Genomic DNA, 18,465 nt, shown 5'->3' with positions numbered 1-18,465 from the left:
AGACCACCAGCTTACCCTGGTTGCAAAAAAAAAAAAGAAAAAGAAAAGTTGGCTGAAACAAATGCAGCAGGTACTTGACCAGTGTGTTTGGTACCTCCCCCCTGAGCAGAGTCTTTTTGGTTTGAAATGATGTTCCCTGGTCTTTATTTCAACCCAATGAAAACAGAGTTCCTTAAAAAATAAAAAATAAATAAAAAAATCCCTAGTCCCTTGGGAAAGTTCCTGAGGTGGAAAACGCGCCTTTAGTCCACTTTATTGCAGCGTCACTTCTCTGCGAGTGTAGACATCCGCTCACTGTGGGAAGTGCAGCGTTTGCATTGATAGCAGAAGGCTCGTCTCATCATTTATTTATACCCACCCTCTGTCCTCTCCTCCCTTTTGGTCTCACACTGTAAATATAACGTTTTTGATCAAATATTGAAGAAGACCTACAGTGTGGTGGAGCTTTCTCGAACTTCGACGGACTAATTGGGAGACCACAGATATCTCAGTGAGGCTTCTGTTTTTCGTTTACTGCAAATGATGTTCTCATGTGGAACTACTGTGGACACCTAATTTGAACCTTGGTGCATTCCCAGAGGAGTTTAATGGCCTATTTATTGAGAGCTTTTGACTTGATTTTGCCTTTTTTTTTTATTCCTAATATGTCTAGAGTTTACGTTCTAAACTTGTATTGACTTCTTTTTGACCTTTATTTGCTTCTTTTTTAGTGTTTTCAGATTGCGCTGTCGGTAGCTCATCACAAAGATTCCCGAGGCTTAGCTGCAAGAGATGATGGTAGTGTTTTTCTGTTTTTTTATTTTTTTATATCGACCTTCTCTCTGTGTTTCGCTTGGTGAATCAGCATGCCGTCAATCACGCCAACACTTCTCTGTCTCTCCTGAGAGTGATGCACAATTGCCGGTGGTTTTGTTTTTAGCCTGGAAGCATGCCTCTCCTGCAGATCGAAGCACACCTCCATTTTTTTCAGGAAAAAAAAATAAATCGAGCTATTGCTGTAATTTTAGCCGACAGTCGGCCCACTCAGGGAGGACGCCTTGTCCACCATTTCATTTAGAGTTCACCTTCTAGGCAGACTAGATGCTTACACACACACACACTTCCTGACATATTGCAGTGCTAGGCAGTCTGCCCATGTAATGAGAAGTGGGGGTGGGGGGGGGACAAGGGGGAGGTGTCAGGTGGGTTTGTGGTCCAGCAGGTCATGGGTAAAATAGTGCTAGAGAGAGGCTTGGAGCAAAACCCCTCAGCTCATCCAAGTGGAATTTTATACCCCCAGCTGTTTGAATGGACTATAAAAAATAAAGCCGTAACACTTCATCAAAAATGGCCGCTGATTAAACGACCTTGGAAGGAACGGGCGGACAAGCTGTTCAAAAAGCTCTGACACAGTATCCGACCAAACAAACTGTAACTTACACCATGTAAATGCTCGTGTCTGTTTGTTTCAATCCTTTTGTTTGTCTCTCTCTCTCTTCATCCTGATGTCTTTGCCTCGTCTAGTGTAGACAGATTGTACACTCAAATGTGTCTGCTTCTGCTTGAAGTTTTCCTGTGCTTCTGTCGCCACGTGCTTGCTCGTTTCTTGGATAACGTTGGGCGTCTTTTAATAATGCAACCAAGAGTACAGTCTATACCTGCTCTTCCTGTTATGTTTGTGATTAAAAAAAGAGGATGCATCATTAACCATAGCTCTTGATTTTGTTTGAAATCTGAGCCGTGTACAGCAGCATCCTGGTTTATCAGCATGTGCTCTAACTTTCCCTGAGGGGAGCTTTACAAAGTCCCCCAGGCCAAAACAGCAGTCTGCTGTGTGTGAAATCGTACTCTGTACATCAACGTCTACCTATAGGCACGGCTTGTAAAAAGCGCAGCAGAGGTGAAAGTCCATTTAACTGATGCGCCTAAGCCGCTCTGTCACGCGAGCTCCAGCAGGTGCCTCACCTTTTTTTTTTTTTTTATTGTATTTATATGCCAGGACTCTACACCCCTCTCTCTCTGTCTCACTGAGCTGTGTTTCCACCACAGTGCATTCAGCCTCCTCGCTTCCTCTATCTCTCCCCGTCCCACCGATCCTATTTCCAGGTTATTTATGAGAACAGAGCCTGGAGGCAGCGCTTCCTGGGAATAGAAATTCACCAGGTTGTGTTTTTCCTTGAGAGATGGAGAAAAATAAACATCGTCGGATAGAAACAAACTTTCCATTTGCTGCTTTTCCAATGTTGTGAATAATGCAGTGGGGCTAGGATATACTGTAAACAAGAGTGGTTGAGCATATGTTACACTTTAGATTGCATTTCTTTGTATCGATATTGATGTTTCTATATATTACACATCTTGCCAGTAAATTGCAGACACAGCGTAATAGAAATACACAAAATTCCATTGCCATATTTGACTGTAAAATCTTGAGCTATGGATAAATAAGGGAATGGCAGAAGCCTATGTAGGCTAAGAAATGATGCCCATAGTAACATAATGCTTTAACTAATAATCTAAAACTACATAAATGACCAAACATGATGCCACTATTGTTACACAAAAGAGGTTTCCCTGATCACTTGAAATCAGATTCAGGTTCAGAGGAAAGGTTTAAAAAGGAGCTCCAAATAAAGAGTGTAACAGAGGCTGTTGCTATGGAAGATGAGCTTTATCACAGAACCAGCGGGGGGGGGGGGGGGATTTTGGGGTCTCTAAAGCATTAAAAGCAAATGATGCAATTTGCACTAGGGCCTTTTTAAAAAAAAAAATAGGAGGTGACTGTGATTAGCTTAATTCCCCTGAGAGTGAGATTTAGGAGCCCTAAGCTTCTTTTTTTTGTGACCTACAAACCAAGTTCGCAAAATGCAGCGCTGATATGATGACGCAAGAGCTTCATTTGCAGATTAGCTCCGAGATCATTTAATGGAGAATGAAAATGTGATAATCACTGTGAGGAAATTGGATCATTCTGGCTACCAAATAAAATCAGTGTTTGTAATGTGGATATGGTGATGTTCAAATTAAACAGTGTGCATATATTGCTAAATTCAGCCCCCCATTCCCTCAATTATTTTTCACCCGTATACAGGGCTTTTGTGGACTTCTGACCACTCAAGGTGCTTTAACACTTCACATCACATTACCCATTCACACCACATTCAGACACTGAGGCTGCTACATGAAGTGCCCATTGGTATTAACTCCATTCATATACATTCACGTGCATGGCTGGTGCATTTTGGGGTTCAATGTCCTGCCCAAGTACACTTCCACATGTGACTGCAGGACCCCTAACCGACTGGTTGAGAGACTCTACCACTTAGCCACAGCCACCCCTGGTACCTATTAGCATATTTTCTGCACTCTATCCTCTAGCTTGTGGTTTTAAACTCAGATGATGTAATATGAAGAAGACCATAAAACATTTAAGCCATTGATGGTGTCAAACAAACATTAGACATTTGTCCCTGAGATCTGATTTTGATTACCATGGGAAATAAATATTCAGTACTATTTTTAAGAAGTTGATTTCTTTTTAAATTAAGGTAAACGTTTCTAAATAATGTACGGTACATAGTTATGTCCAAAATAGTGACAAAGATGATTTAAATTATACATTAGGCAGTTGCACATGTAATTTTGTACTTCTTTAAACCTAACCAGGTACTTTTGGGTTTCACACCGTTCACCAGATGTTAGTTTATACATAGAAAAGAATGTGCAAAAGTCATAAAAGTTGAAATACTTGTCAGTAAGCTTCACGTTGTAAATCCAGATGTTGTTTAATTGTCGTTGCTAACATGTCTTCAGAGCTCTGTATGTCCAGCTGAGTGGTATCTAGATCATCATAATCTGACTTGAATCCTGGCATTTCCTGCCATTGATCCCACTAGGAAAGACAGGAAGTGTTCCTTTTTCTACGTGCTGCATCTGTTCTTGGACGACATGAGTAAATCCACTTGACTTTTTCAAAGCCATCACTCATAAAAAATAAAAATAAAAAACGAGCAAGAGTCTGTAGTAATTTGTGGATTCCGCGGCGTATGGTGTCTTTGTGTGGAGGATTTGTCGCTCCATAAGGTCTATGAGGATTTGTCGCGCTGCTGTAGCGATGAGACTCGGTATTGTCACAGTCCCCGGAGTTCGTCTGTAACCCTGAGTTATTGTCCTCGTCTGCTGAAGGGCAGATGGTGCACAGAGTCTGAATGACAATGTGTGCTCAGATAGACAGATCACTGGTTTTTTTTATCTGTCTGCCAGCTGCTGAGAAGTAATTTACGATGTTTTTTATTTTATGTTGAGCACTTGATTTTGATTCTAGTGCTGCATTACCATAGAACTAACACCAGAAATACAACCTATGAATATTCTTTCACTTTTCTTCATGGATTATTTTATCTTGTCCCATCAAAAAAAAAACAACATTAAATCCATTTGTGTCACAATTTTCTTTTTCCGATAGCGCCTGCACTTCCTTTCAGACAGCGTCAACAATCACCATGGCAACAGCAGGCTTGCCTGTTTCATGTGTCTTCCCCTTCCCATCGTGACAGATATGAACGAGAGAAACGTCGGCAGGAAACGGCTGCCGATCTCCGGTTGCCGGGGGAATCTTTTGTTATGATCTAGCTTGCTAACTAGCTTGTGTTTGTTGGTGATGCTAACAGTGTGTGTGCGTGTTAGTGAGCGAGAGTGTTTTTGACAAAATGAAGTAAAGCAGATATAAAATAGTAGAAATATGTTTTGAGGTTTCTTCTTGGTTTATTTTTTTAAGTCCTCGTGGCTTTTTAATGTTTAAAATTGAGATTAAATCAATATTTTCTGAACCCCTCGCTGTTTAGTAGCATGCTATGCTACAGTATGCATCAATTTCTACAAGTCTTTGCACACTGCACGCTCAAATAAACACAAACATTTCCCTTTTTTCTGCCTCCTGAAATCAAACAAACAGCACTCTGCTTAACGTGTCGCATCAGCTCGATCTAAATTAGAATCTCTCGCGACCCTGTCTTCACTCAGGAGTCACAGCGAGACAGTCGTGTCTTCTCTCTCTACCTGCCTGACGTGACCGCTGCACAGACGTGTCTGTCCCAGGCTTGATTTAGACGGCGATGACAGTCAGGCTGTCTTTCCTCCTCTGACGGCTGTTTACTCCAGCTAGTACTGTCAGTCAGAGGAATATAGCCCCAAAAACCCTGTGTGAGTTTGTGAATTGAAAGTTTCGCCCTGGAGGATTGTGTTTGTGGATTTTTGGTGATCAGGCAGTGATTGGAGTTTAAATCGAATTCTGGCTTAATTGAATCCAATCCTGCAGGAAGAAGTCGAGAGGGCGAAGCTGATGGGGGAAAAAAGTTGCGGCGGCTTGATTCAGATCGAATGGTCTCTTAATGAAAAGTTTGCATTTCTTTGCTTCTGAGAATCTTAAAATTTTGAGACAGAATCTTGAAGAGCATCACCTCGATAGTCCGTTTTTGTTTTTGCCTTTCATGCTGCACGCTGTGGTTGGTGTTCAATTCAATGATTTCAAATACAGTCCTTGAAACAGACATATTTTATTCCACTTGGTTTGAATTGTCAGTCAGTGGACCCCTTTTCTTCTCCTCTCCTCCTTCCTCTCCTTTTCCTCTTCCTCGTCTTCTTTTACTTCTCTTCTACCTTTTCTTCTTTGCTGTTTATGTCTCTTCTCTTCCTCTTAAATGTTTTCAATATTCTTTATTTTCTCCCTTCAGCTTCTTCCTCTCTCCTTTTCCTCCTTTTTTCTTTACTTCCCACAATCTTCTCTTCCTTTGGCTTTTCCTTCTGTTCTTATCCCTTATCTCTTCTATCCTCTTCCTCCTCCTCCTTTCTTCTTCTCTTGCGAATTATTCCTCTTCTCCTTCTCCTTTTTTAACTTCCTACTTATCTTATCTCTCCCTCTTCTCCCTCTCCTTCTTCTCCACATTTCACTCCTCCTCTCTCTTTATTTTTCATCATCACCATCAACATTATCTATACAACTATCTAACAGTAGGAGGAGAAAGCATTCCCTAAATGACTTTGCTCCTCACCTTCCTTATTTTCAGTCCAATCCACCCTCTGTGACTCAACCTGTGGCATGTTTTTTCTGCCTCTGAAGAACATTTTTATGACTCAAACTACAGCCTCGTAGTCTGTCTGATCAGCTGTTGTCCGTACAGAGATTGTCACCTTGTAGTATGACTCCACAGTAAACACAAAGCAGGAAACTCTCAGTCTCTCCTCATGACGTCACTCTGCACTGGAGGTGTAAATCCACTACGTCTGGTACCGCGAGGAGCCAAATCCTCTTTCATCCCCAGATTACCTTTTAGACCATTCAATCCTTTCTCCTTATTACACAAAGAAATCGATTCTCACCTTCCAAAATGTAAAAGCCTGGTTTAAGTGTTCTCAATATAATACTTAACTTTTTTAGTGCCACAGGTTACCTAAAGGTATCTACCTCCTTATTAGAATAAACTGTCCTTTTATGATTTTTTTTAGCCTTGTCTCTGAGTGTGTTCAAGTACATCACAGTGATCATGAGATAAAATGTCAAATTATTGAACGAGTTTTTAACAGAAACCGTTTTACTCATAAGCCATGTATTGCTCTCGCTGTATTAAGAAGTCTTTAAATATTACTTGTTATTTGACTTGGTTGAGGTTGAAACATAAAAGACCTTCAAACTCCCAAAAGTAACATCAGTAACTTTCAGTGCAAGCTGATTTTGGCCTTTTTTTCCCCCGATTTTACTCTTTGATACATGCGTCGTCCATCTTCTATACGACGAGCGCTCATCTGTCGATACCCTGCCGCTTCATGTTGCATCGCACTCACTGCTCCTTACATCATGAAGGGGCTGCAGGCATAAGTATTGAATGATGCTGACTCTTTCCTCTCTCTCTCTCTCTCTCTCTCTCTTCTTCTCATTTGTGTTGCTCAGGAGTTCGCTGCGCTGACCAAAGAGCTGAACGCCTGCAGGGAGAACCTGCTGGAGAAGGAGGAGGAGATCTCCGAGCTCAAAGCCGAGAGGAACAACACCAGGGTGAGCATCGACACACACTTTTACAAGTTATTAGCTGCGCTGATTGCAGGATTTGGTAACTCAAAGGCTGTGTTTCAGGTGAGAAGATGTGTCAACACTGCAAATCTGAAACAGTTTTTATCCACATGAAACCTCAGGAATTACATTCCTCAACTTCTTTTGCAACTTGCCCAAAACTTTCTTCACATAAGCTGTTAAAACAAAACAAACAAAAAAAAAAAACGGGAGTCTGCTGCTCGCCGCGATACACAACATCCTGCGAAAGCTTCAGCTATCAGGTGGGGACAGTTTTGAGGCTGTGGAAGCACTGAAGCGACCATGTGCACTGTCTGTTTCCAATTCTCAGACACACTTCATTAGCTCCACACATTCCGCCTGAATGTCCGCCCCCCACCCCCACACCCCCCCTACTTTACATGGATGGCTGCTCAACAGTAAAACTAAGTCCAAATGGCAAAGATGTCCTGATGTGTCCAGGTCAAACACTTCAAGGGACAAAAACAATAAAAACTAAAGACGTTAACAGATTAGCTCAATTTTGAGGAGCTGCATCGTCTTTCTTTTTTTTGGGGGGGGGGCAATAAGCCCAGTGTGCTAGTGACAGATAAGACTCTGTTTTTCATCCTTCTGCTGATTAAGTGTGGATTTGCAGTCTCGTGTTATCTTTCTCTGGGTGGAGGAGAGGAGGCAGAATATTTTAGCACAACACCAACTGAGAAAAAGAAAAGCGAGGCGAGTCGCACAAAAAGTAATTTTCACTCTCTCACTTTATTATCACCTCGAAATCTTCTGATGGGCAATTACCAAGAAACTTTAATTAAGCTGTGTCGGAGTCGCTTGTAGGTTTTTTTTTTATGATTGAATCTGTGAAGGCATGTGCAGACACTCAGCGGACGGAGGAGCTGACAGCAGATCGTGATGACATGCACATTTATTACAGTAGACACAACAGGGACAGAAAGAAAAGGATATAAAATACACAGCGGGGGATTATGGCTTTCCTTCTAAGGACTGTACTTAAGTCTAAACTCTTCACTTTCACTTTGCCGATTGGCTCAGCAGTTGGCATTTTTGTCGAGTGTGCAGGAGTACATACTGTACGGAGACATGATGGCGGCTGATGAGAGTCTAAGAGACAGCTGTGTCAGGGCAGACAGGAGAGGAGACGACACTCAGTCTCTTCAAAGTCCTTTAAAGTCTCCTTCACGCTCTTATTAAAGGAGTCGAAGGTCTGAGGGTCCTTATATCAACTAGCATGCACAACTTTTCAAAGTGTGAATTGCATCTTTCTGTCTAATTAAATGTTTAATATAGAATATGTGTCGCCCATCCTGTTGAATTTGGACTGCAGTACCCATTTTAAACACTAGGTGTCTGAGTTACGTACTGCTCCTTTAAAGGCTTTATATGTGATTTTTCACACTTAAATGTAATATAAATCAAGTATATCCTCTGAAAATAACTCTGTGAGTCATGACTGTCTACAATGGGTGTAACACCCGAGTCCCACTGTCTGAGATGTTTTCAGAGTTTTCAGAGTCCTATCTTCAGTTTGTTCACATCGCCCGGATGGCCGGCTGACTCCTCCCCTCGCGTATAAAAGTTGTTTAATTGAGGGACTAGAGAAAAGAAGAATAACATACTGTACTCACTGATTAACTGTGTTTCTAGATCACGCTCATTTCAGGTAAATTTACATGCAGTGTGAAGATACGAGCATAATAAAGATCGCTAGCATTAGCATGCTAACACAACAATGCATGTTTTGGTTTCATGCTGGTGCTCAAGGGCGACATCTGCTGCATGGATCAAAAAATCACATATAAAGCCTTTAAAGAGCAAAAACATGAAAAGAACTTTTAGCAAAGTCAGTGACTTCATGTCTTTTATGAACCAATGAGCCTGTATAAGAGAATCTGTTTAATTGTATGGGTTTAATTCATTCAAACTCTTATACAGCGTCTACAAGGATGTTTTGTTTTCTTACTTAACTACTCAGAAAAACTTGGAGTAATTTGAGATTAAATAATACTTGTTTTTTTAAGTATTGTAACAACCTATCATGGCTCTGTAGATTAAAAAATGCAGCCCCTAACCAGCGATATGAAGTTGGAATTAGATTGTGAAACCGAGGTTAACCACAGCATACATTTAATCCAGCTGCAGCTTGTCTGCCGGCTTCCCATCCAGTTTTCTTATTTAGAGCAGTGAAGCACATTAATCAGGGAAGACGCCAGGGTGGGATTTTCTAGGAAACACTAGAACTACAACCTCTAAACAGATCATTACCTTGTGGATATAGTGCTATTTCTTTTGGAACGAAGGACGGGGAATTTAATGTCGAGATTTCCATCAGCAAAGAGAGTGTTCCTAAAATCCAACTCCAATGGGCAACAAAGGGAAATTAAAGCAGACGATCTTCTGCACTGATTTGACAATGGATGAAAGGAAAACTGTCTTTTTTCTGTGGCCAAACTAGTTTTTGTGCCTCAACCAGTCACATCCTCCTGGTTGGCTCCCAGTTGTTGTCGTCGTTGTTGTTGTTGTTGTTGTGTTTTTCCTGGAGTCAGCCCTGCAGCCCTGCATCTTATCTCCTCTGTCCTTGTGCTGGCAGCTGACATGTCATGCTACCTAGCAACCCAGATTAGCATAATCCCCGTTGTGCACTCCTGGAAGGATTGCGGCTTCCTTTTCGAGTGGATTTTTAATGACTTTTTCCGGCGAGGCATCTTTCATACCTCAACTAAGAATAGACACAAATATACAAGTGTGGCTGTCCACACAACTTTTTTTTAATGCAGCCTGAATAAGAATCCTGTTGGAACTGGACACGGTCCTTAACTGACACACGTGTGCAGAAGAACAACGACAAAGACTAAACAGATCGGTTGTAATTGAACAACCCCAAAAGTTTTGCTTCACCCCAAATTATTCTGAGGTCCGTCACCCCTCTCTCTGCGTCTCATCAAATATACTGCTATGATTAGGATTTAAAAATCTGAAAGTTGTGTTGATCATAACAATGATTTACCTCCTTGTGTTTTCAGCTGCTGCTTGAACATCTGGAGTGTTTGGTGTCCCGACACGAGCGCTCTCTTCGTATGACGGTGGTCAAGCGGCAGGCTCAGTCTCCCTCTGGGGTCTCCAGCGAAGTCGAGGTCCTAAAAGCACTGAAGTCCTTGTTTGAACACCACAAAGCCCTCGATGAGAAGGTACGTTTTCACGCATTGTGTCAACTTTGTCTTGGCGTTACAAAATGAAAGATTCTTTTGAAAAAACTCTGGATGTATCTCTAAATGTTCAGTCGCATTTACAACTTCTGTCTGGCCATGCAGCATCTTTGAAACGGTGACATGTTTTATAGTTGTTCAGTGAAAATCATGTTTCAATTTGTCAGTTTTAGCCTCTACAGCAGCATTTCTCCTGCCTCCTCACAGCCCCGCTGATCTCTGGCCTTTGACCCCTCAATGATATAACCCACCGCCCCTTAATCCATTCATCCTCTACGCTAAAAGCCATTATTTTTAAAGCATGCTTTCCAAGGGAATAAACGCTGTCTTGTGCAGCTAAAGGAGGGTGGGGGGAGGCGGGGGGGGGCATCCCTATTCGGACGCCAGCTAACCTCTAATCCAGGATCAACCTCCTCTGAGATCCGGTGTCCTATTGGGCAGCAGCAGCAGCAGCTAAAGGAGTAGTAGTCGTGCACGGTCACCACATGGTGCAAACACAGCCACAACACATGAAGACACTCTGAGGTTTTTTTTCACAGAGCGACAGAGGAGTGCATGCGGGGAACGTCCTCTCAGCAACCGGGCTCTTTAAAAGCTATAAAAGCCTCATAACGCTGCTTTGAAGCCACAGCAAAGTGTTATTGTGAGGCTAAGGGAGGAAAAGAGGACAGGTCGCTCTGCTGCTGTGTTAACCCCTTCGTTGCTCACGCTGGAATCAAAAACAGACACATAGCTGTCAGTCCTTCTCTGTATAAATGCAGCCCATGCTATCTATGTGGTAGGTTGTAACATGTGTTTGTGTTTGACTTTTAGGTTAGAGAGCGACTACGAGTGTCACTGGAGAGGGTTTCCGCCTTGGAGGAGGAGCTTACTGCAGCCAATCAGGAGGTAAGACCTGCCACAGCTGTAATGTTTAAGATATGACAGTCAAGTCAAGTCAAGTCAAGTCAACTTTATTTATACAGCACATTTATAACAGCCGAGGCAGACCAAAGTGCTGTACAGTAAATCAGGCAAAATACATTGCATCCAAAACATCATAAAGACACGTAAAAGCAAAAATTAAAAGTGAATTAACACACAAAACAATAGTAAAAGTTCTAATAGACACTGCTGCTGGGATAAAACACTCAACTAGAGGTAAAAGCCAAGGAAAAGAAATGGGTTTTTAAAAATGACTTAAACTGCTCAGTTGTGGCAGCAGATCTTATTTTAAATGGTAATCTGTTCCAAAGTGTCCAAAGAGCTGCAACAGAAAAGGCTCGATCGCCCCTAGTTTTGAGCCTTGTTTTAGGCACGTCCAGGAGCAGCTGGTTGGAGGACCTTAGTGCTCTGGATGGAGCATGAACATGTAGTAGTTTGCTTAGGTAGCGAGGTGTTGAGCCATTTAATGATTTAAAAGCCAGAAGTAAAATTTTAAAAGGTGGATTTGAATCTACTGTGTGTTGTATGTAGTATTGTATTTCCAATGGGGATGGATGGATACATAGAATATTCATAGGTTAGATTTTTGTTAAGTTTTTTGTACAATTCAAGTATAATTAAGAAAAAGTCATCATAGCATAAAGCATGCATACTGTAACACATGTTCAGAATAACAAAACTGAAGTATTTGTGCTGCTTGTTTCTGTGGATATAAATCTAATACACTCTGTGATTGGACCGGAAATATGTTCAATTCTTTATCCTAACTTGAATATCCACTCGAACCTAAGCAACTCTGCAGGCTTCACTCTCCCTCTTGTTGACAGGAAGCAGCAACAAAATAACATTGTGTGACTGTAGCAAAGGTCTGACACAAGACTGGCCTCGTTCAACAGTTGTGTGGATCGAACTCGTCCTCAACCTCCCGTCTCGGGCATACAGGAGTACCTGTAGCAGGCATTGCAATGCAGATGGTCATGTCCCAGCTGAGAAAAAAAAAAAAAAAACCCTCAGGCTGCCACTTCACAGCCTGTCAGACATGCCAGTCTGACTCTCAGGCCTGGAGTATAAGTTGACGAGGAGAGGGAAATGAGAAGGGAAAAGTGGAGTGCGTCGCAGAGAAGGGGGAGAGAGCAGTGTGGATTGGATGGAGGGGGGGGGAGTGGGGGGCAGACAGCGAGGAGATGGAGAGACGGGGGGGAAAAGCAGTAAGAGTGGCAGGAGACAGAAATAGAATTGGCAGGTGGGAAGCAGAAGCAGGTCGTTATGAGGTGTTTGTATTAATTAGAGGTCAGGAGTGCAGTTGGTCAACTGACAAAGGTGAGGAGACAAATGGTGATGATGTGTTTGGATGGAAGGGTGTTAAGGTAAGGCTGCCCCTCACTGCACATTTTCTAAGCGGACAAGTTGTTATCCGTTCATGATATTTATTTGATTTTCTAAATGACCCTTTTTCAGAGGCCATGAAAAAGTCAGGCTTTATTAGGTGAGTTTTTAGATGCAAGATAGCTAACATTGTTGGGAGACTTCTGGTTTCCGGAGCATAGCTCTAAGCTGCTAACTAGCTTACAAAGATCTTAGATGCTTTTTTTATGGCTTATTCAGTAAGCTTTGGCCAGGCTGATATAACTCATTGGCTAGCTTGCTAACGTGGCTGGGGGACCTTTGGTTTCAGTAGGCGGTTTAGCTTCAGCCTTGCTTACAGATGCTATCTGGCTAACATTGTTTTGAAACTGATGGTTTGTTTAGGTGGTTTTCTTTAACTTTAGCCAGGCTTGTGGCTACTAACCAGCTAAAGTAGGAGACCGCTGGTTTGTTTCGGCTGGTTAAATTAGCTCTAGCCTGGCGCATACTTAGCTACAGCTCCTGGATGTATGTGAGGCTTTTTATTTCTGCAACTACAACTGTGAGAAATGTGCCGACTGAAGCCCTATTCAGCTTTGCACAAAACTTCCTGACATTTTTGGGTGGCGAACTGCATCTTTGAACATAAACAGCCACATTTTTCACTCTGACTTCACCCGATTTTTCCTGCAATCTCAGTTAACGTGAATGAAACCGCTTCATTTTTTTCCTGTAAGCATGTTCGCCTCTGTTATTATGTTGATACTGTGATTATGTGGAACTAGATGTAAACATAGCGTCAGGAACAGCCTCCTGCTGTGAGGCGCATATTTGAAAAAGCATCTCAGAGAGACTTCAGGAGTAGCCTTCCTCAAATTTTCTAGAAATTTTCAGGAGTGCATGTGTGAAAACAGCTAACATGTGGTCCACTATTACCAAGCAGACCCAGTATGAGTTGGGTGGAGGAAGGGGGAGAAGGAGTGAACAGTTAAAACATCATTTGACAGGCCCTCAGTTCCCAAAGCTGTCTCTCATTTTTCTTTACAAAAGTCTGCTTTTTGAACTGTTAACTCCCTGACACACGTCTCAGTAGAGAGGACGCAGCACTTTGAAGATATTTCTCACATCAAACAGCCGAGGTTAGAAAAGCCCATAGTACAGTACATCTGCCCGGCTGTCCCCTCGTAAATGGTTAACACTACAGTTGTCAGAGCGACGGACAGATGAGTGATTGGACCTTGAGGCGCTGGAAGAAGGCAGTTAAACCTTCTTTTGCAGAATAAAAAAAAGAAAAAGTGCCGCACCTCACAGGCTCCAGGGAGGCGGTGCAGAGCCGGGAGCCGGTGAACCGGTAATTGATTTGTGATGGAGGTCTGGTAGGAGTCCTTTCTCCCCACCCCCGCCGGGATTTCTGACAACACGGCCGTGCCTGATGAAATCGTTGATCTTTGACCTCATGTAGTCACAGGTGTTTAAGTGGCCCCGCACTGATTACTGCCGCTGATTGCAATACGCTCTCTAGAACAAACACTTAATGTTTGTTGGAATTCATTCGAGGATGTTTATGATGCCACATCAAAAACCACAATTTTAACACCCAAATTAATGTGAAAATCGCTTTAAAAGTGCAAGAGTTTATTAAGATCTGACCCATGAATGTGGGCATATATGCATCAATTTGTGCATGTGCACATATATTTGCTCCACTGTGTGTGATTGATTGTAATTTAAGCGCATTGCAGCAGCCTGAGACTTCCCCCCTCAGCTCTCACCTTCACTAAATCAATCTTTCAGACTCTTAAGAAACCCTCCCCTCCACAACTCTCCCCTCCACCCCTCCCTTACCTCCTCTTCACACATCTGTCCAACCTCTCAGGCCCAAGACAGTGGTGCTAAAAACAGATCATGAAATCCCCCCCCCCCCCCTCCATGTTAGATGTCTGCCTTTGATGAGAAGTTAGATCGGCAAAAATCAAACGGTAACAAACAGGCAACCATGTTCTGGAAAAGACCTCCTCCTGACTGTAATGACCCGCATCCATTCATCCATCATTTGTTTTGTCCTCCATGTCACAAGGGGGGTTGATGTTAGCGTTTGATCTCTGAGCAGGGGAAGAAAAAAAAAAAAGACAGACCGTCTCAGAATGATGTTACAGAAACATACGGCTGGCATAATTATTGCCCTCGTTTAAAAATAATGGAACAGTGTAGTGGGTGTTGAAACGGCGCAGGAGAAAGCCGAGCTGTTTCAGGTGGAGGATGAGTCCGCAGAATCGATGTCCGAGATTCATTTAAAGTTGTGACAAGCAGAAAATCATTTTGCTGCCTTCAAAGTTCAGACACAGAGGAGTTGAGGTCAAAGCAATGCTTATTTTATTGATAGTCTCGTCATTGATTGTTTTTCTTTCCTTCAGTGCAAATATGTTTTTTGAAGAGGCGTGCAATTCCCCCCTCTCCAAATAAAAGGGCCTCCAAAAGTTTCCAAAGAAGACACCATATTTTGTTGGTAATTTTTTTCAAACTTTTTCCCCCACATGTTTGAAGTTCTGGAGTCTTGTTTTGAAAGAAGAACAGGCTCCACTGAGTCTCCCACACTTCAAATTCTTTATGAGACACGTGTAGCAGCCAGGAACACTGTCTACCTTTCTCCTCTTCCTCATAATTACTGTTGTTGCCGGTCATTTCTCTGACAGGATTACGACTTCAGGACGCTCCTTTTCAGGTGGTGAAACGAGACACGAGGGCCAGAGAACACGATAATTACAGTGATTGTATCTGTGTCGCATAGTTGCGGCTTCAAGTTCAATAAATTCCGACGGAGGGACAGATTGTAATTAACTGCCGTTGCGTAAGAAGGAGGCATGATAAGCGGAAGCCGTGCCCGAACGAACGCTGAGTTTTTCCAACAGAGTCTTCTTGTCCTGTGAAACCACATCCATACCACATTCAAACTACTGACAGTCTGATTTTCTTTTCTAGCTGTGAAGCTCCGCAGTGCATTGTTCCTTTGCAGGAATTTGTCACATTGTGTGTATTTTTTAACATGGATTTGTGTTTGTCTTTTCCTCCCCCAGATCGTGGCCTTACGGGAACAAAATGCTCACATCCAGAGGAAAGTGGCGTCGGGAGATGGAGGCGAGGACATACTGGAGGGAACTGAGGCTCAACAGAAGGTCCACAGCAAGGTGTGAAAAAAAGCACAGTTATTTTACACATGGTGCTTTATTGCCAACCGCTTGCAAGTCTCAACATGCAAGCAGTCATTTGATAACAACAACTCTATGGGAGCAGAAGCCAACTTTTTTTTGGGCTTCCTGTATAGCAAGTGGTTAGCGATTAGCGCACTTCCTGTTATGCATTTATTTTCTGTTCACATTCTCAACATGCAAACAGTTTGCAAACCACGGACTAGCAGAGTCATATTTTCGCCCCAATCCATTGTAACTTATCAGTCAACACGGCTGTTTGTAACAGCACTATTTGTCTTTTGACATTGCAGTTGCATGCAGGAACCTGCGGTGGGCGCCAAAGTGCACCAAACCAAATTCCTTCATATGTTGCTTTTAAGTTCAGGAGTTTATATTTAAAAATTGGAAAATGATAACAGTTTCTTTTCAGTCTTGAAATAAGAAGTTTATATTTAAAGGTCCCATGTTATGCTTTTTCTGGTTTTATATGCCCTTTAGTGTGTTTTCCGAGTGTCCTGTGCATGTTTAGGCACATCTGTGTGCAAAAATTCAAAGTCTTCTCCTACGTCCTCCTGTTAGCTGTAGCATTAGCCGCATGTAACGCTCGGTTCTAGCCCCCCTCGATAAAAATTTGTCAGTGCGGCGTCATTGTCAGTGTGAGATCACTGATCTAAGCCCATTGGCTCGTTGTGGCAAGCCCTGCAGCTCATGTTGAAATTTCCGAGACGCGTGCTGAGCAACTGACCAATAACGACAGAGCGGATCGGCAGACCAATCAGAGCAGACTTGGCCCACGTGGGGTCTAACAGTGTGGGCTCAACAGAGTGCAGCTGACGGACTCAGAGCGGAGAGGGAGCAAGGAGGAGCAGTACATGAAAACAGACACTTTTTTTTTACTTTATCTATTGTGAACGTACAAAAGTAGGTACATAGATTAAATATACGAACCCCAAAAAGGGCAGAATATGGGCTCTTTAAATCATTGAGAAATATGAAAGCAACTCTATCACCTCCCAAGTTCAGCCACAGTCCAGATGTGTACATCTGTTGTAGATCCTGATATTCCCAATATCGTCTGTGGTCCAGGACGCAGTTTGTATTCTAAACATTCCAAATATTTCCATGAAACGACGGTTACATCATCCTCAGATGTTTTTACACTCATAATCAACTTTGGTTTTGTTGCACCGCACAGATAATGATTTGACCTGTGGTTCCCACTGGTTTTTAAATGTTCAGTTCCACACACTTCAACACATTGTTCGAAGGTTTTGATTGCACAGTAAGAAGGTTCTGATGTTACATTAGCTCTGTCGATGCTTGAAGGTGACTCACAGTCAGTTGTAAGAGCTCTGACTGTGACCTCCGCCTCCCTCATTATGCAGGAGCACACGTGAACCTGCAGAGCTGCATACAGATTTCCCCCCTAATTATTAATTCATAAAGAAAGGGATAACATCTTCCATATTTACTGGATTCTAGAAAGCAGACAGTGCATCATCAGAGCCTAAAACAACCAACCACAACTCCCAGCGTAGACTTTAGAAATCCTATTTGCATGCAGCGCACAGCTTCTAAACAGAGGATACCTGGGAAGATCAATGGAGATGCTATTACTCGTCTGGTCTGCTAGAGGAGGCGGGCGGGGGGGGGGGGGGGGGGGGGAGCAGGAGTTAGAAGATGAGGAGTGTGTTGTTACTAATGAGGTGACAGGATCATCTGCTCTGTTCTGTGAAGATAAAAGGAGTGAAAATGAGCAAGCGTTGTTGTTATTTGTGCCGGTGCCGATTGTAGATGAAAATGGCACACCTGTAAACTGCTAAAATGTGCGAGCGCGACAGTAAGGGGTCAGATTATTCAATGTCACTGCAGTCACAGACGTAGCAGCGGTCGCCGTCAAAAGCAAGGATGACAGCTCCTCAGAAGAGAGAATCTTCAGACGCGTCCTTTGGTTGTGGTGAATGTGACAGGTTGGAAGGAGGAGGAGTCAGAGGTGAAGAGAAAGCAGCTCTTGAAGTGCATAGTGACCCACACAGAGCTCTCAAACTGTTAGAATGAGATAGGTCTACCTCTGGTGATGAAAAATGATGCAAATGCAGGAATGTAACAAACTGCAGTTCCTCAAGTGTCCACTTGAGGCTGGTTCCAAAAGCAAAGGAACCACCATCTGGTCCCATATTAAAATGCCCATTTTTACAGCAGGATTAAACATGTTTACAGCTTGTCACCAAACATTAATTTGGTATCAATGACTAGGTTCTTAGTGTGTACACATGTACACAGGAGCATCAAGGCTTAAGAGTTATGCGCGCGTCAGCTGTTTGGAGGCTTCAGGCCCTCCTCAGCTCCGCCTCTTTGCCTGTTGTGAGATTGATCGGAAGTTAGCTTGAGAATTTCCAATACGGTGACCACCATTGATAGCCTTCCAGTCTTCATAAACCAATGGGGTGACATCACTGAGGCATCTATGTTTTAGGCAGTCCATGATCTTACCACCCAGAAATTTTAGTTTGGATTAATATGACCCTTAAAATGATTTTGCTCATGTTCATGCAAAACTTTAACTTGCAGATCATAAAAGCATCAAAGCATTATTTCTCTCTCGGTCGTAAAAGGGAGAGAACACACTTGCATTATGCATCATCTGTGGGACTGTGGAGACATTTTGCATTCAAATAAAGGCCTTAAATCCTGTCCCTTTTTTTTTTAATGAGAGCAGTCCAGTGTTGGAGCCCTGTTATTAAAATCAGTG

The 18,465-nt window shown here is 42.7% G+C and overlaps 1 protein-coding gene across 13 annotated transcripts in view; it reads left to right on the top strand.

Annotated features, from left to right (window-relative positions):
* The window catches only part of ppfia2 (PTPRF interacting protein alpha 2), a 143,478-nt gene that overhangs the window by 94,280 nt on the left and 30,733 nt on the right, over positions 1–18,465 (top strand). For all 13 annotated transcript variants that reach the window (XM_061030275.1, XM_061030273.1, XM_061030272.1 and 10 more), the window contains 4 exons: positions 6,926–7,027; positions 10,075–10,239; positions 11,071–11,145; positions 15,600–15,710. In XM_061030275.1, coding sequence (XP_060886258.1) covers positions 6,926–7,027; positions 10,075–10,239; positions 11,071–11,145; positions 15,600–15,710 — 453 coding nt within the window. The remainder of the gene's footprint in view (positions 1–6,925; positions 7,028–10,074; positions 10,240–11,070; positions 11,146–15,599; positions 15,711–18,465) is intronic.

The sequence above is a fragment of the Labrus mixtus genome, chromosome 22 (genome assembly GCF_963584025.1).
Source record: "Labrus mixtus chromosome 22, fLabMix1.1, whole genome shotgun sequence".
Taxonomy (NCBI): domain Eukaryota; kingdom Metazoa; phylum Chordata; class Actinopteri; order Labriformes; family Labridae; genus Labrus; species Labrus mixtus.
The sequence above is the reverse complement of the archived record's forward strand: the minus strand, read 5'-3'. Positions and strand labels throughout refer to the sequence as shown.